Here is a 27,804-nt window from a genome sequence, read left to right on the forward strand (position 1 = left end):
CCTTGGGTTCTGTGTCTCCCTCTGTCTCTGACCCTCCCCTGCTCATTCTGTCTCAAAAATAAGTAAAACATTTTTTTAAAAAAGAAAACATAAATGAAGCTTTCTGAAGCTCTTTGATCTCCTTTATCCCATGCACTGAAATCTCTTCACATGTTCTATAGCCATGATACTGGCCAAGGCGCCAGTGTATGTGAATGCAGAGGATGTGCTCTGTAACATTTAAGGAGATGCCATTCCTTTCACTAGAATGTGAATTGTGAACCTAAAGATGTGTGGTTTACAATCTGGACACCTGCATGCATTAGCCAGATCCTCTAGGATCACAAGCTTTTCTATTTGTTACTGTATCCTACCTAATTCCTTTTTAAATGCTTCAGTGCTAAATATTGTGGTAGATACATATGAACTTTCTCTGAAAGTGGGTGAATCATTGCTACTTTTGAAATGTATCTATTATCAGGATGCAAGAGTATGAGAAGGAGGCAAAATCAAAATATATATTCATCACTAAGAGCTATTGCTGACTTTGTAGACTATTATCTGCTACTCACTCCAATTTGTTATTGGCTAATCCAATTATCATCATAGGGGAAAATCTTGGGATTGTTTTTATGCATGCCCTTTAACATGGGTGCAGAAAAAAACTTCAGAGTATAGAGAGAATACGAGTTGGAAGGTTTTTTTGTTTGTTTTTTTTTTTTGCTACTGTTCTTTTTGATACTAATCCCCAGGCAGAGATTATTCGCACATCTGTTGATTTTTTTTCACGTTGCACACATTTGCACCTTTTTTTTTAATGTTGACTGAATCACTTAATTGTAGAGGAGCGTTCATTTTAATGTAAATTTTACAGTATTACATGAGTGAATGTATGAAAATAGCTTGGAACAGTTTAAATTGGGCAGAATTCTGCTTTGATCATAATGTGCCTCTTCAGCATTAAAATAAACTTGCAACATATGCTGAAAAACGTGTAATAAGTAAGTGCCTCTTGCATGGTGACTTATCTGGAAAAAATAAATCATCATTTAATAGAATTCAAGATTCATAAAATACTTCTAACAACTAACAGTGTGATGGTATGATTAGCATCTTATGACAAATAAGTAACACACTATTTCTGATTTAAAGAATTTTTAGATATTAAAAATGCTATCAAATTGTAATTATTTTTGGAGAGATTTGAAAATAAAACATTCAGTAGGCAGTTATATAATACTTTCTTATATTGTTCAGACATAATCCTAACTTGTTTACACTATTGAAAAGATAGCAAATAATGGGCATATTGATGTCAATTTTTAACAGCAGTCAGTAAAAATAAAATTACCAACATTCTTGAATCATGACGAGAATAGAGAAGAATTAATCATGACACAGGAGTTTCCAACAAATAGAATGGCTAGATAACAACAATTTTGCCTTTAAATTTTACATGACAAGGTTTAATTAATGGCAGTTGTCCAAAGAATCTTTCCATTGACATCTTTGAGAGGCAGAAAGGAATTCTGATGTCACGAGCAGAACTCAGATGCTCACTGAATAACTGTCGACAAATAAGTTATCTTCTCTCCTTTTCCCCATCTGTAAAATTATATACATAAGAAGTGCTTTTGGTTGCAAATTTAAAAAATAAACACATCTAACAATGACTTAAGCATAGTTCTTAATTACTATGAGCATAGTTAAGTCATAAAAAAACTTGGGAAACTAAATAGGGCCAGATTAATACAAGAAATACTTCCACATAAAAGATAATCCATCAATGTATACCTTTAATCAAAAGGAATACATTTGTCACTTCAAAAAACTATCCTTGAAATCTTAATCCATTCTCCTTACCTTACCCCTCCTCACCAGCTAGGACTTATTGTAAAACAAATTCAAAGGTGACTCTGTCTTTTGGCAACAGTTACAGAAGACTCTCAGGAAAACTTCAAGTGTACTTAATACAGTACATTATTACTAATTCAACATTTGCTTATTGATTGTCTGTTCTATGCCAGGGTATGCATTTGGGTATCTAAAAACAAACAAAACAACAACAAATTGTAAAGCAACACAATGTCCGATTCTTACCCTTAAAGATTTTAAGTGAATTTGGAGACAGAGGTCATATATACAGACATGTTTTCTCCAAGCAGTCCTCTCGGTGGCATTTCAGAGAGCTCTGTGTGAATGTCCCACGGAGCCCATGCTATCAGCACATCCTAAACCACACCCATCATGTTTTCTACTTTTCCACTTGTCCTTTCCCCCAACTCCCCTTTTCCCATCTTGATCGGGGGGCATGGTCATCGGTTTGTCTCCCAGGCCTGAGCCTGGATGTCGTCACACCGTCTAACATTACCCACCTCCCAGGTCCCTGCACTGCTGGTTTTGCCTCTGCTGCTCAGGGCCTTGGCCTTACTTACTTCCTTGTCATCTCTCATCAGGATTGTTTCAGCGCTTCTCTCTAAGGGATCACCCTGCTTCTTGACCTCATTTCCTTACAATCCATTTTTCACATGACTCCCAAAATGGTCTTTTTAAAATGCAGTCTAATCACCTATCTGCTTCATTTAGAAATCTTAACTGGCCCCCAGTCAACTGCAAGGAAAATTCAAGCAACCAAACACGGTTTGTAAGGCCCTTCCTGATCCAGTCCCCATTATGTCTTTTCTCGCAGTTCTTCTCCCTGCTATTTGTAAGCCACAACATGGAGATTTGTATAGTTCACTGGACATAGCATGTGATTTAAATGTCATTTTATTTTCATACATGTTTCTCATCCTGGAAGAGCTTAACTCACTGTGACATTGGATAACTAATATTTACCTTCAGTATCATCAATTCCAGAAAGGTTTTGCCTAAGTCTTACTATCCCAACTCTCCCCACCACCAGCCACCATCCATAGAATTAAACACTCTCCATTTTTATAGTTTATACTTTGAATATGTCTACTGTAGCATGACATATACTACATTACATTTTTTACACATTAGTTCTCTTAATAAGCTATTTGAGATTAGAAACTGTAACTTCATTCACACCTATCTCAGGTACCTTCCATGCTACCAGGCCTATATTGATCTACTGAGCATCTATTGATCTACTGTGCCCTGTGTAACTGTGCTGTATGAAGTAAATGGATAAATGAATGAATGGAAATTAGGTAATATTATGAAACAATATGTATACTATAACAAAAATAAATACAGAGATCAGATTTAAGCCAGGAAAATAAAAATTCTTGCCAAAATCTCTAATCATGATGAAACAAAATGAGATAATTGGAAATCCATAATAACTATGTCAAAATGGGGACTGCCTTTGTGAGAGTGGTGTGGAGGAAAAACCAGACTTGGACTAAAGTATTGATAATGATCAAGGTCAACAGTAAGGAGTCTCATGTAGACCATTAGGCAATGAGATGACCAAAGTGCAAAGTGATGTGTGTCATTTTTTAACTGCTAGGTCTTACACTCTGGGGGCCACACTAATGTGAATCTTTGATTCTGTGATTGTTGCCTCCCAGTGTAGGTTAAGTGCCAAAGGGTCATAATTGATATTGTGTTTTTGCAACATTAGGAAAGGGTGATGACATGAGTGAAAGCATCACAGAAAAGATGTTATTAGCTGAGCCTTAAAGAAGTGACAGTTTAAAGAGGAGAGGACGAAAAAGCTTTCATATTTGAAGGGAGCAGAGTAGTGGCAATCAAGCTTACTTAAGGGAACAGAAAATAGTAGTCTGCACATGGTCTGAGCATTTGCATAAGAGAGTATTGAAAATAAAGATTATGGGTAGCTAAATGCCAAGATTCTTGTTTAAGGAATGCAAATCAATTAAAGGTGACAGTGAAGGAGAATGACACTACCAAGTATATTGAGGATGATGAATCTGGCTGTAGTTAGAATTGGAAGTCATGTCACTCAGTTATAATTTAGTTGCAAGTGAGAAAAACCCAATTCAACTGGCTAAACAAAACAAGTTTCTCCTAATTTAAATATTTAAATTTAAAATGATTGTAAACAAGACAAAGTGGATATATTCCCTCACATAATGGAAAAATCTATGACTACGTTAAAAAATGGCAGAATCCAAGTGCTCAAACAATCCAGGAACCAGAACGGCTCCTACCATGCAGCAGCACGTTGCCCCCCAGGAGCTCTGGATGGATGCCAATTCTGAATGTGCAGTAAAATGTGAACCTCTCTTTTCCAATTAAGAGTCTTTCTTTAGTCTTGCTCACTACTATATACCCAGCACCAAGCCCAGCAACCGAAATATATTATTTTAATATTTTTTTCTTCTCTTTTTTGTTTCAACATTCTTTTTTTAATTTTTTTATAATTTTTTTTTTTTAATTTTTGAGACAAGACAGAGCATGAGTGGGGGAGGGTCAGAGAGAGAGGGAGACACAGAATCTGATACCAGCTCCAGGCTCTGAACTGTTAGCACAGAGCCTGATGCGGGGCTCAAACCCACAAACCATGAGATCTGACCTGAACCGAAGTTGGACTCTTAACCGACTGAGCTACCCAGGCGCCCCTCAACATTCTTATTTTTGTTATTTCTGAGATTATAAGGATGTGGTAAATAACAAATGTCTCTTTTTGGTAAGATTTCTGCTATCCAAAGCTCCAAGATACTATACACTTTGTCATCCCTACTGCTTTTACTTTGGAAATCATAGGGCAATGGCATAGTAAAATCATTGTATTAATTTAATTGCCTAAGAAAGAACTTTATTACAGTGGCTTCCACTGGTCCAGTTATATTGCAGCTTGGTTCTACTTACCAATTCAATCCCACTGAATTTTATTTCTACCATACCTTACACCTAGAACACCTGAGCATCATGTCTTTATCCCCATTACTTGTGGAAATAAGAGCAGTCTCTGCCTTATTTCTGCCCATGGGTTCACAGTGAGCCCAACCCTTTCCCAAGAAGCCTGCAGAATGCTGACCTAGTTTCTCTATACCCCTCTGATTCCATGATGATATACATGCTCTTTGCTTCACCCTATGGAAATTGGGGTTCGGAAGTCTGATGTAAATGTTGTAGGTAATAAAGTCATGGGTTTCTGACTCCAGAGATTTCTGTCTTGTGCGAGCCATCCCAAAACTGTAGAAGGCTAACAGCTTTCAAAAAAGCTATAGTCTCACATTTCACCTCTTGACCAATGATGTGCATTTCCCTACTGAAAGCTTCTCTTCTCACTCATGTTCTCCCTAGACCTCTGCTTTCTAATTCTTTCTTACTGCTCTCATCTCCTGGCTGCAAAAATCTCTTCTTTTTTATTGATGATCCATATGGAACAGATTCTTCTAACTTAGAACTCAAATTAGCATTCCTTTATGAATCTGTTTAGTCCTGAATGCTAGTTTCTATTATTTGTTCAGGAAAAAGAAAAGAACTGAACAGATGTAGAATCGGGCTTTTGAAACTCTACTAATAATTCAATTCTTTGACCCCATTCCTGTACACTTAGAACCCAAAGATAAAATTTTCTCAGTCCAAAATGAGTTCCTAGACTCATTTTCCTTGGGCACGTTGGTTTGTTTCACACCTGGTGACCTTGGTTAGGTGACCTGCATCAGAGAGAAGTTGTGATTCCATTTGTAGGATTTTCTCAGTAATATCTACCTTTCCACAGGATCGATGCATACCCATTAACTTGTTGAATAGAAACCACTGGTAATATTCTTTGAAATGTGTGTCTCAGTTACACAGGTACTATTTGAGAAAAAGGACCTTTCTAATAATATTTTTCCAATGAACTTGATACTCATTCTGCATTTTTACCTGACTAAAATTAAAAAAAAAAAAAAGTTAATAGGAAGATTCTGCACAGAAGCTTTAAATTGTGTGGCAAAAGTGGCGATCCATCTAAACACATTAAAATTCTATTTTCCTTTACAAGTGTTTGCTGCAGATGACCCCCACTGATCTTAAATATATTTCTGTATCTGTAACTGAATAGAGGTTTTCCGTACAGCATGTTCTAATGGCACTCTGGCCTTTAGCCAACAAGGCACTGAATAAGGCTATTTTTAAAATACAGAAACTGGGAACAGCTGCAGCAATCAAATTTGATAAAAACAGAGAGGAACTTTGCTGCTTTTTTTTTTTTTTTTACGGTTTGTCCAAGTTTAGACTTCTTTCATAGAACTGCTTTTGTTCTGTTGTATGAAGGGCTACAAGACTAATACAGTGAAGCCCTTTTAAACAAATAACTTTTAAAAGAATACAACTAAATAGAATAATTTTTCTTTGTGCAACAGCATCAATGCAAAAGTGTTTTAAACTGTTTTAAAAAGACTATATCTCTTATAAGAAGAGGTAGGAAAAGAATGAATTATATTAACAAAGTTTGGACTATAAAAGAGGTTTTGGCTCTCCCTACCCACAAAGCAACTCCTTGAAAGGGGAGATAAAGTCCTTAGTTTTCCAGTGTTCGAAATCTGAAGGTTTGCATTTGAACTTCCCCTATGTACTCAAGTGCTGTTAGGGCCAAAGGTACTTTGAATGTTCCATTTCTAGTTTTCACATAACTATTAGTCATGAATGTTGCTGTATTTTCTGAAAGTTGGATTAATATCAGTGCAGTTCTTTTATAAAGATAAAATGACATGCTTCTTAAAATGTAAAGGAAAACTTTCTCATAGAGACCTTTTGTACTTATCTGAATCCCCCAACATGTCTATATACAAGGGCTTATTCTTTATTTTTTTTTCTTTGAATCCAAACTCTTTGAAAAGTTGTCAGTACATGATTAATAAGCATGATGAGGTGAATAGATACTGAAAATCTCCTATACAGTGGTAGGTTGCAAGTTCTCTCTTCTAAGTGATTTCATGTGTTGAAAGGATTTCTTTGCTGACTTTATAATTGACGTGACAAAGGATATTGTATTTCTTACAAGTATTTACAAATGGGATTAATTTTAAAATCCCATCCAAATAAAACTGCTTATGTCAACCTTAATTCAGTTTAGTAATATAAGATGTAATATAATCCTTTTTCTGTAACCATAAAGTTATAAAATAAGGTCATCTTATTGCAGAACAAAGGAACAAAACAAAAAAAAGGGTATATATGAAATAAAAGAACCTAGGTATACACCAAGCCGTACTAACTTGTTAACAAGTAGCCTATTAGATACGATGGTTCATCTGTCTACAATCTATTATAAGCCTAAAAAGATGAAAAAGAAAAAAAAGAAGAATCTTCTAACTCAAATTATTCTTTACTAGTGACACTGATGAGTCAAGAACAGCTCATCTTTAAATGATGAGACATTGATGCTAGGGTGTTGTTAGAACTTGAGACCATAAGAGTTCCTGTCTCAGGTCTGCTCTCACATCCTGTTCTCAGCTTGGGGGGGGGGGGGGCCCNTTCTAACCAGCAACTGTGGCATTCCCGTTGTGCAGAGCCCCGAAGTCAGCAGATTTTCAAGGATCCTCTGGCCGGACACTGGATTTCAGGATATAATCCTATATTTGACAAATAGCAAAAAATTCCAAATGAAGGTTACTGGGATATAATTATGTTTAGTCATGGAACCCCTTTTCTGAAGACATACTGCCAGAAGACTACAATTTACTTCTGACCAGCAGGGTTTTATACAAATAGTCCGAAAAAGCACAGTAACCCTAATATAATGGAATGTTTCAATTCGTTGTTAGGAGTACAATATTTATATGTAACAAGATAAACTGGACATAAAAAGCAGCTCTGTTATTCAGTAAATAACTATGCTTCATTATGATGTTCTTATTTTAATTTTCATTATTCAGTTTATAAGTGAGATCATATGCATTACCATGTTAAATTTTTATTCTTTTTCATAAGTGCTTTTCATATTCCATTGAAACTAAAATAAGGGGACAGTAAAGCATTGTATTTTATAATCTATGTCAAGAAAATAACATTTTCATAGCGATTCTGGAAATTGAATGCAAAGACCACATAGTCATATGTAAAATAATATTGGCACTGCCTTCTAATAAGTTGATATAAGTTGATTCAAAATAGGGTGGTTTCTTTTTTAATTGTTGGAACTGCTTAATTCGTAGAGGAATGACAGTTGGTCATCTCTCTGGTGACTTCACACTTTTAGCAGGCATCAATGTTGGGGCACAGGATGCCCCTCCAGAAGCTATTCAGAATTTGCTGACATAAGCCATCATTCATGAGCACTTGCTTTGTTTAGTGATGGTGCTAATATGAGGAGACACGTGAAGTAGCTTGGTTTATGGAAGAGGGCAGCAGAGGCATGGTGCTGTGAAAACATCCCCCCACACACTAATGGCTCATTCACACAGAAAACAAGCAACAGCCTTCAGTCCCTCCACAAAGCTTAACAAGAACAAACTGACTCAAGAACCCAGAAGCAGCAGTGTTCAGAATCACTGTTAGCTTGTGCTCACAAACTCTCTGTTTACATTTACTCATAATACACATTGTCAGCTGCAGCATTGCTGTGGGAGGTCCTTACGCTGGTTCTCTATGTGCCTTGTGAAAGCAATGCTTACGATTTCTTGGGTTGTGAGCCCCAGGGTGAAGATCACTTTTCAAGTATGCCATGTAACAAAGTGATTTGCAGGCCCAGAATCACTTTGGTCCCAGTAAGGGAGGTTGTTGACAACATGCCACACTGTGATTTCTGGTCTTTACTTTTTTTTGGATCCATTTAGAAAAGTTCAGAATTTTAGAATGAAAATACATAAAGTTACCGTCAGCTCTGGCTGGTTGTTTTCAAAAACCAGATGGCTTTCAAAGAGATGATCAAATCTATTCTTTAAAAGTCATTTTTAAAGGCAGGCATGTGATGAACCATAGGAATCTACCCCAAAAACCAAGAGCCCACTTTACACACTGTATTTAGTCAATTTGACAATAAATTATATTAAAAAATTAAAAAAATCTTTTTCTTTCCAATTAATACAATAAAATCAGTGATATCTGTATTTTTAAAAAGTACCTAAAATAAAATAAAACCAATCATGTGGGGAGCACTTGGGTAGCTGAGTAGGTTAAGCTTCCGACTTCAGCTCAGGTCATGATCTTGTTGTCTGGTTCGTGAGTTTGAGCCCCACGTCAAGCTCTGTGCTGTCAGGTCAGAGTCTGGAGCCTGCTTTGGATTCTATATCTCCCTCTCTCTACCTCCACTGCTTATAATCTGTCTCTCTCTCCTCAAAAATAAACACTTAGGAAAAAAGGAGGCATGTGATTCCACTATATATGTGTGTATGGGTGTGTGTGTATGTGTATATATGTATGTGTATGTGTGTGCATGTGTATATATATGTATATATTATATATGTACGTATATGTGTGTGTATGCTTTGTGTGTATACATATATATGTGTATATATATATATATAATTTCTGTATGTGTACCTTAACCCTTATTTTTCAGATTTTAAAAAATGGAATAGGTTATTTCATACTGCTAGATTTTCCAAACAATTCTAGTTAATCTATTTCTATACCAGACTCTAATTTTCTACTTTCTTCATTTTAACCATTTTGGATGAAAATTATTCCAAAAAATATTTTCCATTTTATAGCACTCTTCAAGGATTCTTCAGAGTATAATTCACACATGACCTGGAATAGTCATTGTGAATGAGAGTCTTATATTATATTTTCATTTAGTGACAACGTCTGAAATGACTTAGCAGTAGGATTATTAGTGGTATTAATGGTACTATTAGTGTTTTTTTCTTCTCTTCCATCACTGATAGCACTTAATGGTTAGCTCTTATTGTATCAGTATGTCCAGTAATGTGGAATTTGGAATCAAGCATACATAGTTCAAAAACCAGATTTTCAACTGCATGTGAAAACTTAGACACGTAACATCTCTCACCAATAAAATGAGCAGAATAATATCAGTCTCTAAGGATTATTGGGAGTCTTAAATGAAAAAATGCCTATATATATATTAACTCTCCCCATTTCCTTGATAGACTTAAAATTGCATGGTATGTCCCCTTAGGTGCCAAAAGTCTTCTTTAATGTTTCACAGCTTTGGGCTATCCATATGAATAAACTGTGGCTTTACTTCTTTCTCAATCATCCCCTTTTCTTCTTTGCATTTTCTAATTTAGGAGGTCAGGGAAAACTGCCATTGATGTGTGTGAGGAGCTTTCTAAATAAAGAATCAGTGGACAATAGATGCACAAGTGAAGGAAATATCCTCAAAGCATTCACTTAGGTGGATAAACTTCATACATATCTTAGCTTTTTAAAAGTTTATTCTAGATCTTAAGGCGTGTTTCAAATAGTTGCTGGGTAAATGAAGCATCATTAGACGGCATACAATCTGCCCACACTCAAAGGTACAGCTCCATAGATATCCTGGACACATCATGGCCAAATAGAGACATAATAGATGTTGATATGATTAGCAATTTATGGTGATTACAAAATGTCCCTGCCGAGTCAATGAGTACAGCCCAGGACATGGCCTCCCCCCTTGTCTCAGCGTGTTGCTGGACACCAGGCACAAAGGAGCATGCCCTGCCTTGCCCCTCCTTCCCTCCCCTCAGTACACATTATATTCTACGAAATGTAAAATGCTACAACCCACATTCAGTCTGTGTTTGTAATGCGTCCTCTTCAGTTCCCTCACATATGGCAGTCTGAAACAATTACATAATGAGACATGTTATCAGAGTATAACTGTCAAAAATGAAGAGACTGAGCTGTGAATAAATATTACCCACTTATTAGCTGTGCTGCTCCTGTGTTCTTGAACCATACTTTACCCCTGACTCTCAGGTTTTACATTCTTAACCCTCTGATTGCCTGTGTAACAAAATGGCCTAGCACTAACAATATTCAGAAAGACATTTACAAAGTCACTGGAAAATTAAACTCTAAAGTAGTGTTTCTTATCACATTTCTGTTATAGTCTGGTGAAATCTACTGAATATCCTCAGAGCATGTTTTAAAATTCATATAAATACATGAGATAATGAAGGACACCAATTATATTGAAATACTGTTAAAGAGTCACCTGACCCTATGTTAAGAATGTTTCTCTACAGGCATGTGGCTAGTTCAGTTGATTAGGCACCTGACCCTTTTTTTTTTAAACACACACACACACACACACACACACGATGCAGGTCTTGAACCCACAAACCCGGGACTCAAACCCACAAATCATGAGATCATGACCTAAGCCAAAGTTGGACACTTAACCAAGTGAGCCACCAAGACACCCCAAGCATCTGACTCTTGATTTCAACTCAGGTCATGATCTCAACGGTTTGTGGATTCAAGCCCTCTGTCGGGCTCTGCACTGATAATGTGAATCCTGCTTGGGATTCTCTGTCTCCCTCTCTAGTCCCTCTCTCTCTGCCCCATTCTGTGCTCTCACACAGTCTCTCTCAAAATAAATAAATAAACTTAAAACAAAAAAAGAGTGTTGCTCTAATATGACTCATTTTGGTTTGTTTCATTAAGTTCCTTACCTCTGGAGCACCTGTTCTGGACTTTATATTTTAAATATGAAAATATCGAGTTTGGCGATTCTCTTGCCTCTGTTACCCCCATGGAGCCATTTGGGAAGACATGCCAACTCTTTCAGAAATGTACTGAAAACACTGCTTTTCCCATTGAACAAAAGCAGTATTTCCTGAGAATCGACACATACTTCCAAATATCAGGATGTCAGGAGGTCTCAGTACTCAGTGGGTGACTCTCACAGGTGGAGCTAACTTTTCGGTATCCACCAGGTCTGGTTGTGATTCGTGCCTTCCAGTGTATCATCTCTTTTTTTTTTTTCTCATGCTCAAAAGTCCCACCAGGGCGCAATGACTGCACATAGTGTTGAACATTAAGCCTCTTATTTTTTTGTAGTAAAATTATTTGGAAACTTTGGTATTTCATGATGCAATAGCCAGTTGACTATGAGACCCTCACAGAACACAAAGGTGGTGAGATTCCATAGTTGAGAATAACTGTTTTCCTCAGGGATACATACAGTAAGGAAGGAAGGATGTTCTGCCTTTCACCTCACTGTGATGCCATTTAGCATTTACAGCAGCAGTACTGAAGTGAAAATCTCACTTTTCTCTAAAGGTTCAGATAGTAAATGTTTTAGGCTTTGTGGGCTGTATGGCCTCTGTTGCAACTACTCTGTCTTTGCAGTGTGAAGGCAGACATAGACCAAAAAATCTAAATGAAAGAATGTGGCTGTGCTCCAATCGAAGCTACATTTTGGGAATGCCTGGGTGGCTCAGTTGGTTGAGCACCTGACTCTTGATTTCATCTCAGGTCATGATCCCAGCCCCGTGAGATTGAGCTCCACATTGGGCTCTGCACTGGGATTGGAGCCTGCTTGAGATTCTGTCTCCTCCCTCTCTCTCTCTGCCTACCTCAAAAAAAGGCAAAAAAAGCTAAATTATGAACATTAAAATTCTAATTTTATATAATCTTCAGATGTCACAATATAATATCCTTTTTAAATGTTCCCCACTTTGTAAATGCATAAAAACCATTCTTAACTAACAACCCACACACAAACAAGTAGCAGGCCAGATTTGGCTCGTGGGCTATAGTCCACTCCTTTGATTTTTATGTATGAAATCAATAGCCAGGTAGCAAACCAATCCAGTAGGTTCATTTGGTTGGTCGTGACATGCCAGTAGGACCTGCATGTAAAATAAGTTTAGCTAGAATATGAAGTGAGAAAGTCTTTGATGTTTTTAGATGATACTACATATAGAAACAAAATTCAAATTTCTATAGATAGAAACTGTCTTTGTCTGAAATCAATCAAGATCCAACCCCCAAAGACAATAGTAAGAAGCATCAATTTTACACAGATATTGCAGACTACTCTATTTTTAAAATGTGGAAGTGTAATGGGAAGCAAATTTGTTCAGCAGAAATTTAGAGCTTCTTTTTATTTTTTTCCTGAACATTAATAGTACTAACCTGAAATTAATGATACCAGTTTACTTTTACTGAAGTTAGTAAATATTCCACTATTTCTATGCAGTTCTTTGTGTTATCAAGAACATGAACATTTGAAAGCCTATCTTCTAAATCTGTAAGAAATATCTTCATTACTGATTATTAATGGTAGAATTGATTTTCAGGGTATTTTTGCAGGGAGAAAAAACAAAGATGAATTAAAAGAAAGAAAAAACTCAGAAGGAGGGTGGTAGACAGCAGCAATATGGTGTGGATTAGACAATCCCTGTGATTCATGGAAAAGTTAGGGCTCACAGATTAACTGTCGTGAGAAAGTGTTTTATTTCTTGTAGAATAGTTCCTATCAACCAGATCATTACAAGATTAGCACAAAATTCCCCCTTTTTAGGAATCAGGCAGTTGCAAAATATATAATACTTCATATGAACTTCAATGTTGTTGTTGTTGTTGTTTTATAAATATCACCAGACACACATCTGGGGTTTTAGTGCTTGCCACAGCGTAGTTTTCTGGTTGACATATATCTAAGAAATGCGTATATTAACACCCAGGCTATAGAGCCAAGTACATTTTAGTGCGGGCTACAGCTGAAAGAATATGTTTCCATTCCTTGTCCATCTGTTCTTGGCAACATAAATTTAAACTAGAAACACAGAATAAGTTTCATGAGAAATAAGACTAAATAGGGTTTAGAACAGCAAGGTGAATGAATGTATGACTTCTTAACATTTGATTTTTATAGCTGGAAGGTTGTATCAACTTGGAGAAATCTCAGCTGCAGCTATAGTTTAAATTAAAAAAAACTAATAGCTTTTTTTAATCAGTTCATTTAAAAAAAAAATCCAGTGGCTTGGTCTCACTTTCTGTTTTAAGGGCTCATATTTGCCGATGATCATAAGCCTCACAAATTTTGAGATTTCGGAGTGCTTAGTTTCCATACATTTGAACTACACTAAAAATGTATCATCTGCATTTGTGGACTCCATGCTGTAGTGGATCCATAGTGGGGAAAGAGGGTTTTCCATACAAAATGGAGTTCATACAGAACACACTTGCTTGTTTTTCTGCAAGTCCAACCTCAGCTATGACAAGCTATTACATTATTATCTCGTAAAATCATCCTGCCCTCTGACTCTCTGCTCTAATCTCCAGCTTGTTCTGCTACTACAATATTAAACTCTTTATTCACATTTGAAAAAAAACATGGGAATACATAAGAATATTAAAATATAAAAGGACCATATATATGCACCTGGAATTTTGCCTCCCTCTCAGGGGTCGAGGCACTCTGAGCTCAATAAGTAAGCTGGGCAGCAGCTGCATGTCAGGCCTGTGCTCTGTGGGATTCTCCTGATGTGAGGGCAATCTCTGCCTCTGGCTGAGCCGAAGTCTTCAGGTTGGAAAGGGACCTTGATGCTTGCACAATCCAACCTCTTTCCCTATGTAAGAAGAATTTCTATAATCTTTGCGTCTCTCTTTTTTATATAATTGATACATGAAGTGCATAGTAGTTATGCATCAAAGTAATCGGGTTGAAATTTTGGCTGTGTCACTTCCTAGGTATGTTAATATGAATAAATTAGTTAACTTCTCTACTGTTCAGTTTCTCTATCTGTGAATAGGAATAATCATATTTACCCTCAGTTGGTTTTAAGGGGAACCAAAGGAGTCCAGCAACAGGCACTTAGTAAACACTCAACAAGCAAGAGCTATTACTATTAGTTTCATTCTACTGTCCTCTTAAAACAAATAATAATAATTACACTGTGCTAATTATTTAGGTGGTGCCCAAGTAGTATTTTAGTAGCATATTTTTTATCATCAGAAAAAAACATTTCAAGAAACTCATATTGTTTCTTGAACTTCTGCACAAAGTTACCTATCACTATGGACAAGTCACTCGTTGATTTAGAGACTCAATCCTCTTATCTCTAAAATGAGAAACTTAATTCCATGATCTCTAGGGTCTTTTGTTCGAGTAATGTAATAAAATCATGTTTGACAGCTTATCCTCATCCTTTATTTATAGTGTTGAAATGTGTATTTGCTGCCAAATGTATAAACGTTCCATATATACATGTGGAATAACATTAAGTTTGTTGATGTTAAAAACTACTGGTACATTTTTTGGCATTATTTGGCTACAAATTCATTCTTCCCATTTTGTTTTAGACCAAGCTGACAGCAGATCTTTTCCCACAGCATCTTGGGGTTTAGTTAAACTGAGAGCTTTAGACGTAGACCATCTTTTCATTACTTTCAGAATCCAAGACAAGCTTACTTTGTCAAGTAGCTTTCATTTTTCATCTTCATAATATCTAAGGGCATGAAGTTGTATACATGTGGATCTACACTGTAACTTACAAGGCTTCTGTTTTCTTTCAGATCTGAGTGACCAGCTGCTGGAGGTGGTTGGCTTGGAAGGAGCCATGGAGATGGGACAAATATACACGGGCCTGAAAAGTGCTGGGCGGCGGCTGGCTCAGTGCTCCTCTGTGGTCATCAGGTAGCTATTGCTCTATAATTGAGAAAGGGGATTGAGATGGTTTAAGTATAAGCTAATTAAAAGCATTCAGGACATTGATAACATTTGCCTTATTTGTGCCTCAGATTATCAATAATTTATACTGATATTTCAAACTAATGGAAATGGGCATATTTTACAAAGTTTTACTTAGCTATGACTTACCAGATTTATATGAATCAGTACCCTCTTGTTCAGACCATGGATACAATGTTAACATACAAATTTCATCTCCACTAAAATGGTTCCCCTACAGTTTAGTTTGCTGAAGCATGAAAGTACCCACCAGGCATATTACCCAATGGAAACACTGTTCAAGCACCATTAACTTAAGTCCTTTCATGGACCATCATTTCTATAAGATTAAATAATCAATTATTGTAAAGTAAGATTTTATATATGTGTTAAATTTAAACCTTCTTAAGAAGCATTTTTCCAGAATTTTACCTTTAGGAAAAAAAAGTCTTTTTTGACTCTAAGGTGAAACTATGGGGTATAGCACAGTTATAATTGGTGTTATTTGTATGAAAATGTTGGTACTGGTAAACCTGAGACCTTAAACACCTTTCCTCCACGTATGAGATGTAGGTTTTCATGAAAACGAGGAGGTTTTTTCAGCTATAAGAATTCTGACTATACATTAAGCAAAACCCTACATTTTTTCTGTTGACATTCATATTTTTTATATCCTCACCCTTTCTAGGAAGCTCTTAATACTCCTTCCCAAGATACCTTTTCAGAGTGTTCATTAATAGTCAAGAGTTGAAGTCTCTTTCAGAAGAGATAACTTTAGAGCCAGCTATTACCATATTTGTTTGCATTCCCTGGTCTCATCATCTTATATCTTACATATAGTCTGTTATATAAAATATATTTAAGTGTTATATTTAAAATGAAATATTTTCCTCCAGGACTAGCAAGTCTCTGCCAATGCAGATCGATGGGGAGCCATGGATGCAGACCCCATGCACAGTGAGTATAGAGTAGTTGAAATGATATGTCACTTGATATTTGATTTTCAGATATCATGTGCTTCTATAACTAACTAATCACATACTCCTATAACTGAATAACCACAATATTTAAGCTTTGGACCTATCACCAAGTACCTTTTTCTACTTATTATTGGTGTGTCAGGACTATTACCTTCAGGTTTGTGGGATTATATGCCCTTGACATTGGTTTGACTTTTGAATATTTGTGTTAGTCTAAGTACAACCTTTAGATACCATAGATCAATTATATTATCAGCCCTGGAACAAAACAAAATTGATAAAATTTTTCTTGTACTTATTTCAGAACACCATATGAGAAAATTATTTGTAGGCCTTCAGACATAAATCTCCCTGAATCATTACCCATCTGTTTTTTGGAGGGGTTTTTTTTTGCCTCCATTTGGGTATTTGAGGGCATCCTTCTCTGTAGAACACTCCCCCTATTGTTTTTCCCTCCATAATGTTATATTATTTAAGTTAGACATTTAGACCCCCTAAAATTTCAGTTTCCATTTGTATAGTGAATATTTTATTATATTTTAAAAATATGTTAGGCAATGCTCTTGGTATTAAGAATAGAAACATGATCACTGATATATATTATAATAATAGAACAGGCTCAATAATATAATTGTCTTCAAGAAACTTCTCTTTGGATAAGAAACTAATATAAATAAAAACAAACTGATTCATCACAAATGGAACTTCAGACTACAAGAGTTATGAAAGCAAGTACAGTAAAAGATGTAGGAGGCCTCTTTGAAAAAAGAATTAAAAGCTCAATATGTTAGAGAAATATTAAGGAGGGTTTTGGTTACCAAAACCAAACTTGTAGAGGTAGGGGGAGAACAGAAAGAGATAAAGTACAAAAGATGCACAGGGGACAGATCATGTAGAAAAAAATGATGGCAAAGAGTTAGCATTTGATTCTATGTGCAGTGGGAAGCTTTTGAAGGCTTTAAGCATCATCTGATTTACATGTTAGAAGGTGACCTGGCCACTGGGTGGAGATTGAATTGCACTGAGTAGCAGCTGGAAGAGAGTCTGTTAGAATAGTCTGGGCTCAGGCATGGATAGTGACAGGGAACTAGAGGATTATAGCAACATTCTAGAGGTGGAACAAGAAGAATTTGCTAATGAGTTCCCAGGCAGCTGAGAGAAAGAGATGAATCCAGGTTAGCTCTTACATGTGAATGATGATGCATTTACTGTATAGTTAAGATGTGGGGGAGGGTCGAGAATCAGTTGGGAAAGACAGGAGATCTTAATCTTAGATTAGTATAAGCATCGTGCTAAGTGCTGGTGTTACATTTCAGTATACTTTGAGATATAATTAATATACAGCATTGTACTAGTATGTGTTAAATATTAACATAAACATTAAATAATGGATGTCATCGTTTTTCAGATGGAGAAAATGGAGGCTTTGAAAGGTTAAATAACTTACTCAAGGTCAGATAGGTAGTAGAAATCAAACCCAGGCCCTTCTCTTAACCACTAGTTGAAACAAATTTAGCTACAGATTCCAAGCAGTGCAGCTTAGCATGTAAATGGGAAGGTTTAATTTTACCTTTCCAGTGGTTTTACTCTAAATTTATTGACTTTACTTTTTGTGTACAGCAAATAAATATGATCTTTTGTTTATTCCTGGTATATTATTTTTAGCTACTTTGAACCCCAAGTTTCTGTATTTGTTTATTGTTTAAAATAATGTAAAATAATCTAAACAACCTTGTTTAAAAATCTCTGTAGATTGGCTACTTTCTATGCTTTCTTTTATCTTTGTACTGAGTTCCAAATTCCCTTAAAAGAATTCCTTTTCTCCCTTTACCAGCATGTATGCACTTGTATCTTGTCTGTTATTATTCTCTCTCCCCATGACACTTCTAAGTTGACATTTATACTCTCAGAGATGTTAAAGATGTTGCTACAAGTAGTGGTGGTCATGGTGGTGGTGGTGGTGATGATGAGGATGAGGATGTGCTACAGTGCTGGTGATGTATGGTTGGTGATGGTGGTCATAATGAACTGGTGGATGTGCTACCAGCAATGCTGGTGATGTTAGTTGAGGTGGTGGTGGTGATGGTGGTTGTGATGTGAGATGATGGTGGTGGTACTAGTGGTAGTCTTGTCTTTAATGAAAGGTCAGTTTTCATCAGCTTGCTTCACAAGATAATAAATTAAAAAACACTGAAACACCAAACCCCTTGCAGAAGGACTGAATTTTTTGGATTCTTCCCAGGGAAGAAGGGACATTTACTCCTTACTCCATGTTTAAAACCTAAAAGCATTAATGGTCGTAATAATAATATCTAACATTTATTAAGCTTTTAGTTTGTGCCATGTACAGTGTGAGACATTTGACCTGTATTGACACATTTAATTTTCACAAAATCTGTATGATTAGTTTCATTTTATAGATAAAGTAACTGAAGCAAAGGTCAAATCATTTGCTTGATTCCACACAGATAAAAAGTGCTAGAGTAGAAGGGCTCCTGAGCAGCTTAGTAGGATTAAGTGTCCAACTCTTGATCTTGGCTCAGGTCATGATCTCACAATTCATGAGCTCAGGCTCATGCTGAGCATGGAGCCTGCTTGGGATTCTCTCTCAATCTCTCTCTCTCTCTCTCTCACTGCCCTTCTCTACTGCTTGCATTTTCTCTTTCTCTCTCTCTCAAAATAAATAAATAAACATTAAAAAGTGGTAGAATAGTAATTAAACCAGTAGCCTAGCTCCACTGTCTTCCCTCTTCATGGTTACTTCCTACCATGGATCTCAAGCTAAAAAGGCCCTACACAATCCTTGTGACTCCCTCTCCAGAGTGTAAGGTAAATATCGCTTACTGCCTTTCCCCAGCCTTAAAAAGTTATGTCTATGAAAATCTAAATGGTGTATCAGCATAATTTTAGCTTGAAAGATACTTTTGTTAACTTATCTTTCATTTACTAACTGGATATTTCTTTTGCCTATTAATTATCATGATCTATACAATTGTTAAATGAATAATAATTTTATATAATTTATATTTAATTTTCTGTCCTTTATTTTTTCCAAAGTTTATTTATTTTGAGAGAGACAGAGACAGTGTGAGTAGGGGAGGAGCATGAAGAGGGAGAGAGAGAGAATCCCAAGCAGGCTCTGCACTGTCAGCACAGAGTCCCATCTGAGTCTTGAACTCAGGAGCCGTGAAATCATGACCTGAGTCAAAACCAAGAGTTGGATGCTTAACTGACTGAGCTACCCAGGTGCCTCTAATTTTCTCTCCTTTAAACCCATATCTTTTAAAACATTTATTCCAGTCTGTCATGGGCCCAGAGCTGTACTAGACGATGGCTCATTATTGTCATTTCACATTCTGGCATACTCTACTTTTCCCAGAGCCACATGGAGTTCTGAACTTTAAATTTCACTTTAAATGAAGAGACTATTTAGTCTTCAAAACATTGGTATGGTTTAACTAAAGAATCTTCTTTGTTTCAATTGAATAACAAAATGTTTTTCATACAGAACATAAAAATTGATAGAATATAAAAAATTCTTTGCTGATTTAGCTGATATTTAATTTATGAAGGAGTTGTTCTATATATATATTGTGCATAGCAGAAGTTCTGTTTTTCTCTAAGTGGAATATATAAAATGGAAAGGCAGGTGATAGAGTGGGTCTTAATTCTGAGGCCATTTAATAATTTTTAAAAATCAAAGTAATATAAGTTCTGCAGATCAGTTGTGGTGATGATTCCACAGCAAGGAGAATATACTTAATGCCATCAGACTGTATACTTCAAGAACGGTGAAAATGTTAAATTTTCTGTAACTATTGGCCATGTAACTATCGGCCATGTTCGCCAGCGTATCAAACTGAAGAGACAACTAGTTTCAGAAGACTTTGTATTGAAATAGTTCAAGAAGAGCCTTTCTTTAGGCTGGACTCCCCAGCCTATTCTTCCCTTTATTTATCTTCTTCTTCATCCCCAGTCATTCTCCCTGAGCACACCCAAGATACTGTTTGTGTTGTCAATATGTTCCTATTGTGGAGAGAACAGAAAGAATAGCTTGGGGGAGGAGGGGAGAGAACAGTAAGATATGGGAGATCATAGACTAGGTCAGATTTCATCTTTTATCCATTCATTACTAGTGATGGGTGCCCAGTAAACTTCTGTTAAGTTAGGAGTGATTACACAAAGCCACAAATTTGATGTAGCTAAAATGGACTTATCATGTCTCCCTTCATTTCCTCCCTACAAACAAGTATTGACTTCTTACATTCTGAAACACTTGCTCCTCCCTTTACCATACTGAGTTAGTGAAACCATTATGTACCCAATGTTCCCTAAGCTAGAAACCTGAGTACAATTCTGTGTTTCTCTCCATACCCCCAAATTCAATACCATGTCCACCTACCCACACGATGTATTTTTGGAATTCTTCCATCCTTACTACCCCGTCCTAGATTTGGCCCACTTCATTTCTCTTTAACTCCTGGCAATAACCACATCATTCTTTCTCCATCTCCATTTTCCCCCCATTTAAATTTATCCTTTACCTTTCTACCAGAATGATCAATCTAAAGTACTAATCTCACCATGATATTCTTCTGCTTAAAGTCATTTAATTACTTTCCTTCTGATAAAATATAATTTGAATCAGTCTTCCTATTTCACCAGTATCACTCATCTTACTTCTCTTTAATCTCTTCATGCACCTCCCTTGTGTCCAAATAAACTTTTCTTCTTCTTTAGTTGAGTTACACAACTCAGCTTGAGACTCATTTCATGCTGTTCCTCCTCTGTAAACCCTTTCCTGAGCATAGCCATTTCCTGCACCCCATTCCTGACCCCAGCTAGTCAGAAAGCCCAGCCTCAGTGCTTCATAGCTTCATCCAAGCACTAATGATATTATATTGAAATTATCAGCTTGTCTGTCTAGCTCCTTGATAGCCATAAGCTTATTGAGGTCATGTACCATGATTTTGATCATCTTTATACCCACAGAGCATAGCACTGTGCCTTATACATAATTACACTGCCAATGCCAAGTGCATTTTGAGTTTGTGAATTTCTTAAATACTTCTTGAGGTAGTATAACATTTTTTTTAAATGCTTTCTACTAAATCTTCGTTCACTGAACATAATGTAGGTTGGCTAGCAATTCATTCACATATTTTTCATATATAAATACATGTAAAAGTTATTTTGAGTTAACTTTATTCATTACATTCTCAAAGCAAAGAATTTTAATGTATCAAAGAAAAAATACATCCTTAACCTTCAGAATTTTAATCTTTCTGCTTCTTGGTATGGTACAGTTAAATTTCCTTGGGTCAATTCCCTTTGCATTATCAATTATGTTAATAATTCTGCTAATACTTTGAAGTATTAATCATCACGTATTAATTGTTACTTATGATACTTTTATGTAAATAATGCCAAAGAGGTTGTAATGCAGTATTACTCTGAACACTTTGTCTGTGATTAAGATGAAAGGAGTTTCTGAAACTCTTCTGTGTGGTAGAGAATGGGAAAGAAGTCACGAACAGATCATAAGCTAACTGGTGAAATGACCACAGATAAAACATGAAGACTTCTCAAAGGGGTATTTAAGTCAAGGCAACTTCTAGAAAGCATTTACATGTGTTTTGATCTCTGCCTTTTTTAAAAAATTTTTTGATGTTTTATTTATTTCTGAGAGAGAGAGAGAGAGAGAGAGAGAGAGGCAGCGTGAGCAGGGGAGAGAGGGAGTCAGGGACAGAGGGAGATACAGAATCTGAAGCTAGCTGTCAGCACAGAGCCCAATGCAGGGCTCAAACCCACAAACCATGAGATCATGACCTGAGCCGAAGTCGGATGCTTAATCGACTGGGCCACCCAGGTGCCCCTCTCTTTGCCTTTTGTATTTACCTCAGGACCCTGAACCCACTTGCCCAATGTCCACTCCAAAGTTACATACTGTCAACACACAAGTCAGCCCTGACCTGGTACTCAGCCACTTCCTGCCAGGCCTGGTTGTATTGGTGCCTTAGGCTTGATCCCTGTTATTCCCGAGGCAGATACTCGCATCTAGTGCCCTAAACGCAATTGTCTTCTCCTGTCCCATTTCTAATGTATAGGCCATTCTTTGAGATAGACTTGAATGCTAGTTTCTTTCCCTGGTACTAGCATCTACTTGACTCAGACTTTGGCTACGTGCCTAGCCTTTGCTTTCGCCCTCGCTTAAGAAGACTGGACTTTTTTCCCATTGCTCTAGCTGCTGCAGTGATCTGGAGCTTATCTTAATTTTGACTCGTGTTTGCAAAGAGAATATATCCAGCCCAACTTGCAAAGTCTTTAAACAAGACGAACAGTGTTCTGTGGTCTATTCAATTTTATTTATGTGCTTGTTGTACTTATTAAAAATAATCATAACCTAAAAGTATTATTTATTCTGAAATGATTTGTGAAATATAAATTCATCTCAGACCATTAAGATAGAAAATAACAAATTTTATTTTATAAAATTTAGTGCCATTTAGATGAAGGCTGATTGAATTTTTAAAACATTTCGATATCCCAGATATGTTTGGAAGGAACCATGATAACAATGCCTGACGTTTTTTGAGTGTTGACCATAAATCAGTTTCTGTTCTGTATGTTTATATTTATTATTTATTTAATCCTTACAAAGACACTAACAAGTCAGTAAGGTTATTATAATCTTCATATCATACATTGAAAATAAATAAACAAAAACAATCCAGATAAATCAAGCAAGTTTTCCAATGCCACACAGTAAGAGCTAAGTAAGACACCGGGGTCTAATGCCTTTTTTCGTAATTACAATGCTTTGCTGTCTCAGTCAGTCACTCTTCAGGCCCCTACTGTATCTCTAATATTAGTAATCAGTGATAACTCTATCATTTATAACAGAATTGAAATAGTTTTCAGCTTATTTACATTTTTCTCTTTAATATGTCATGGAGGGGAGTTGTTTGGTTTTTTGGGTTTTTGGGTTTTTGGGGGTTTTTTGTTTTTCAGATTTGTTTTTTGCTTCTTAGTATAGCCAAAGCCATCCATCACATTGCTGCCAGAATTACTACTGAACAACAATGATCATTTTACTCCCAAATCTCAAAGTTCAATGACTCCTTGTTTCACACAAAATAAAGTTTAGCATCCTTGTAATGGCATTAAATAATTCTCCCAAAGCTGTCATGCTTTATAGAGACCACTTTCCAGGGGCTTTCTACTCCTGCCTATTAATTTTGTGCCTAAAATCCCCATTTCCTATTTTGTGTTTTAGAAATAAACTCATTCTTCTGGCCTCCAAGCAGCCTACCAGCAAATCTGTGGTTTCTTCCAGCAATTCTATAGGACCCAGGGTTGGCATTTCTGTCATTGAACCTATGGTTTATTATTTTGATGTACTTAGTTTTCCCTTTCATTCAGATAGCCTGAATTAATTACTCTATCCTGTTGGGATATATGTATTTTTATAATTTACTACAAAATCTTTTTGAAAGGCAATGAGATATATAAATACATGTATACTAAAAATAAAATAAAATTCCTTCTTTCAAAGCCAAGCTTAGCAGCAATTTCCTCATGAAGCCTTTTTAACTCCCCATCTGTCTGAAATATTTCCCTTATCCTTTGTACTTCTGTGGCTCTCTGTTGATATCTTCTTGATGCCATTGCAGTGCACAGTATTCTATTCTGGCTATGCATGTATGTATCCATCTCTTCTGACTTAATTGTAAGCATTTTGAGATTCATCCTCAACTCCCCTTCATATATCGCATAGTGTCTTTTACATAATGTGGTTTCTGATGAGATATCTAGTCATTTGAATCATTCCTTCACAATATATAATGCATCATTTTCTCAGGCTGCTTTCAAGATTTTTTCTTTGTCCTCAGTATTCAGTAGTTTGATTTCAGTGAGTCTGGGCATGGATTTCTTTGAGCTCATTCTGTTTTAGTTTCTCTGTGCATCATGGTTCTTTAGCATTATGTCTTTGCCAAATTAGAAAGTTTTCAGCCATTATTTCTTCAGATATTAATTTAAGCACCATAATCATTATCCTCTCCTAAAATTCTGATGACAGGATTTAGATATTTTAAGTAGTGTCTCATAGATCTCTGAGTCTCCGTAATTTTTTTTCTTTTCTCTTTGTTCTTTCTGTTGTTCATGCTGAACGATGTTTATTCATCTTTATTCAAGTTCACTTACTTTTTTTTCCCTCCTTTATCTCTGTTGGATTCTTGAGCCCATCCAGGTACTTTTTTTAAATGTCAGTCAGTGTATTTTTCAAATATAATTTCTTATTGGTTCTTTTTTTAATTTCCTTTATTTTTCAGCCAATAGTTTCTATCTTTCCTTTCATTTTAGGAATATCTATCATTACTTCTTGGAGCATGGTTATAATAGCTGCTCTAAAGCCATTGTGTGGTAACTCTAAAATTTGTATCATCATAGGGTTTACATTATTGACTGTCTTTCTCTTTGTGAATTTTTGAGATTTTCCTTGATCATCATATGTTGAGATCGAATGGTATATTGAACATTTTAAATATCATGTTATGAAACTCTTGTTTTGTTTTTTTTTAATTCCTACAGAGAATGTTGATTTGTCATTGTTGTGGCTATTTTAGCAGGTAATAGATCCAGTTAGATTCAGGTCACAAATCGTGAGCTACTTCCTGTGAGTTAGGTTTCCAATATCAGTTCAACTTTCAAAGTCTCTGCAGTGTTACTCAGATTCATTCTACATTTACAAGATCCATAGGCTTGTGGATAGTGATCCATTCCCTATTTTGAATTGTTTAATGTTTGTTTATTTTTGAGAGAGAGAGAGACAGAGTGTGAACAGGGGAGGGGCAGAGAGAGAGGGAGACACAGAATCCAAAGCATGCTCCAGAGTCTAGACTGTCAGCACAGAGCCCGATGCAGGGCTCAAACTCATGAACCATGAGATCATGACCTGAGCTGAAGTTGGAAAATTAACCAACTGAGCCACCCAGGTGCCCCTCTATTCCCTATTTTGGTTCTTTAAGTTGTCAGTATGCTTCTGAAGGACAAAGCTATCCATACACAGCTCAGGGGTAAACTCAAGAGATTGTATGCAACTTTAAGGAATAGCATTTTTGCGTTCCTCCTCTATTCCAAGATCTCTGGCTAGAAAATGAGAGCGGGCGGGGAGAAAAAACAGGAAAACCATCCCTGGCCTAACGACTCTTTATGTTCTGATTTCCTTCTCCAGTCAACCTGCTATCATTTGCTTTAGGTATCCTCAGAAAGCTGCTTTATGTACTCCATGTAGATGTGTAGTTGTTGTTAGGGTAAAATTTGCTTACTCCTTCTTGAGTAGAACTGAAAATGTCACCACTCTCCTTAGATTTTATCATGTTTGGCTCTTTTGAGATCTGTCTGAATTGTCTCCATCAGGTTGGTGTATTAGTAGCCAGAAGTGATTATCAGCCAATCTGGAGACTTCACAGCATAATTCCCATTTCTCTGTTCCTTAAAAACAACAACAACAACAAAACAACAACATAAGTCTAAGAAATTCACTAAACCTTGAATCTTAAATCTTACCCATTTTGAGAAAACTTCATTAATTAGTTTTCCATTCTTGTGTCCTTCGTATAAGTAGTTGAGACAGCATTTACCTTAATTGAGTGAAAATAATGCATCAAAAAGGCATAGTTTTTATACTCATCTATAAAGTTTTAGGTATTTGTCTAAACTAGTATTGATGTGGATCACTACATGAAATGTGTTTGTTAGATTACTCTGTCTATAGGAAAACATATATTAAGGACTATTCCAAGTAAGTTATGTGATTGTATGAGAGGTTTTTAGACTATGGAAGTGTGGTTAGTTCAGTGTCCAAGGTCATCAAGCAAAGAATTATGAGACTGAGTGTTTCTAACTAGGTTTTCTATTCCCAAACTCGTCATTTGTTTGCCAAACGGTAAAAAGTTCAAGGAAGAGTTAATACAGTGTCTCTGAAACTTTATGTAATATATAGAGTTGAGTAAAGGAGCTCAAATGTAAAACAAACAGCCAGTCAATGAGACTCCTTGGCGCTTGGACGTTCTCTGGCTGCTGTAACCACAGCAAACTCAGTGTAGGACACTTATGCTAAGAAGCAAGATAAACTGTATTAAGAAAAGATTGTTGTAATGGCCCTTTAACCCACTCATAAAGTTGAATACCATGACAGTCTGTTCTACTTGGGAATACCATTGAAATGAGCATCTCACATAATATGATATTAGAAAATATAATAGTAGTGAATGGACTGTTTTTCTCCATAGTTCATGTGCCTATATCTTTCTTGATTGCTAGAGATACAACAGATATGGCTATAGGCAAATTGTGGATGGAGCTGTGCTTCCTGACAAGAAGTTACTAAAGCCTAACTATAAACATGCATGAGAATATATATAAAGAAAATGGAAGAATTTAGGAAGTAGGAAAATAGCTAGAATTTGTTTATATTTATGGTAGATGTGTGGCTCCCCTTATTCATACTACCTAATTAATCACAGACTTGGGAACTAAAAACATATTAGAAGCCAACTAGCTTTATCATTCTTTTATTATAGAACCTCAACCATTTTATTAAAACTTCTGTATATCAGCTTTTTATCTGAAATCCATTCTAAGCCTAATATTTTAAAAGTTACTTTGAGCAAGCTAATATCTACAACTGAAATAGTAAACTTTTCTAGAACTTTACCAGAAATTCAGTGTGGTCTAGGGTTAAAAATGTTTTTCATTCCTTGAAAGCAGTGTTTTATGGGACTTCAATAAGGAGAGAGGGAAAAAAAAACTGCTTAGGAAGATGACCGTGCAAAATAAATATATCCCAATAGATAGAAAACAAGAATAGAGGGTAGAGTCCAGTGTTTTATATTTGTTAGACCAGTGATCTCTGGACTTCAGAGAATTACTTAATCTTCTTGAAACTATTTCCTTATTCTAAACCTACCTATACATCACAAGGGAGTACTGAAGGGTTGTTGAAAATTATTGTACATCACGGGACATCTGGGTGGCTTAGTCGGTTAAGCGTTCGACTTTTGCTTAGGTCATGATTTCGTGGTTTGTGGGCTCGAGCCCTGCGTCGGGCTCTGTGCTGACTGCCAGCTCAGAGCCTGGAGCCTGTTTCAGTCTGTGACTACCTCTCTCTGACCCTCCCCTGCTCACGCTGTCTCTCTCTCTCTCTCCTAGAAATAAATAAAACATTTGGAAAAAAGAAAAGAAAAGAGAATTATTGTACATCACATTTTGCAACACTAAGAAAGTAATAGTTATTTTATGGTTTATATTATTATTATATTTAATATATGGTGTTGGTTG

General features: G+C 36.2%; 1 protein-coding gene and 1 long non-coding RNA gene across 3 annotated transcripts in view; one reads left to right on the forward strand and one right to left on the reverse strand.

Annotated features, from left to right (window-relative positions):
- Positions 1-27,804, forward strand: part of DGKB (diacylglycerol kinase beta) — a 688,394-nt gene that overhangs the window by 636,519 nt on the left and 24,071 nt on the right. The window contains exons 24-25 of the mRNA XM_077757671.1: positions 15,328-15,448; positions 16,378-16,438. Coding sequence (XP_077613797.1) covers positions 15,328-15,448; positions 16,378-16,438 — 182 coding nt within the window. The remainder of the gene's footprint in view (positions 1-15,327; positions 15,449-16,377; positions 16,439-27,804) is intronic.
- LOC144226304 (uncharacterized) lies at positions 1,424-18,408 on the reverse strand. Of its 2 annotated transcripts, XR_013333598.1 has the most exons (6): positions 18,293-18,408; positions 15,307-15,460; positions 14,195-14,381; positions 10,586-10,637; positions 7,391-7,481; positions 1,424-1,584 (listed from the first exon to the last, which is right to left on the reverse strand). It is a non-coding gene; the product is annotated as an uncharacterized LOC144226304 (long non-coding RNA). The 2 variants fall into 2 exon arrangements; XR_013333597.1 differs by lacking the exon at positions 14,195-14,381.

The sequence above is a fragment of the Crocuta crocuta genome, unplaced genomic scaffold (genome assembly GCF_008692635.1).
Source record: "Crocuta crocuta isolate KB4526 unplaced genomic scaffold, BGI_CrCroc_1.0 scaffold62, whole genome shotgun sequence".
In the NCBI taxonomy this organism is placed as follows: Eukaryota; Metazoa; Chordata; class Mammalia; order Carnivora; family Hyaenidae; genus Crocuta; species Crocuta crocuta.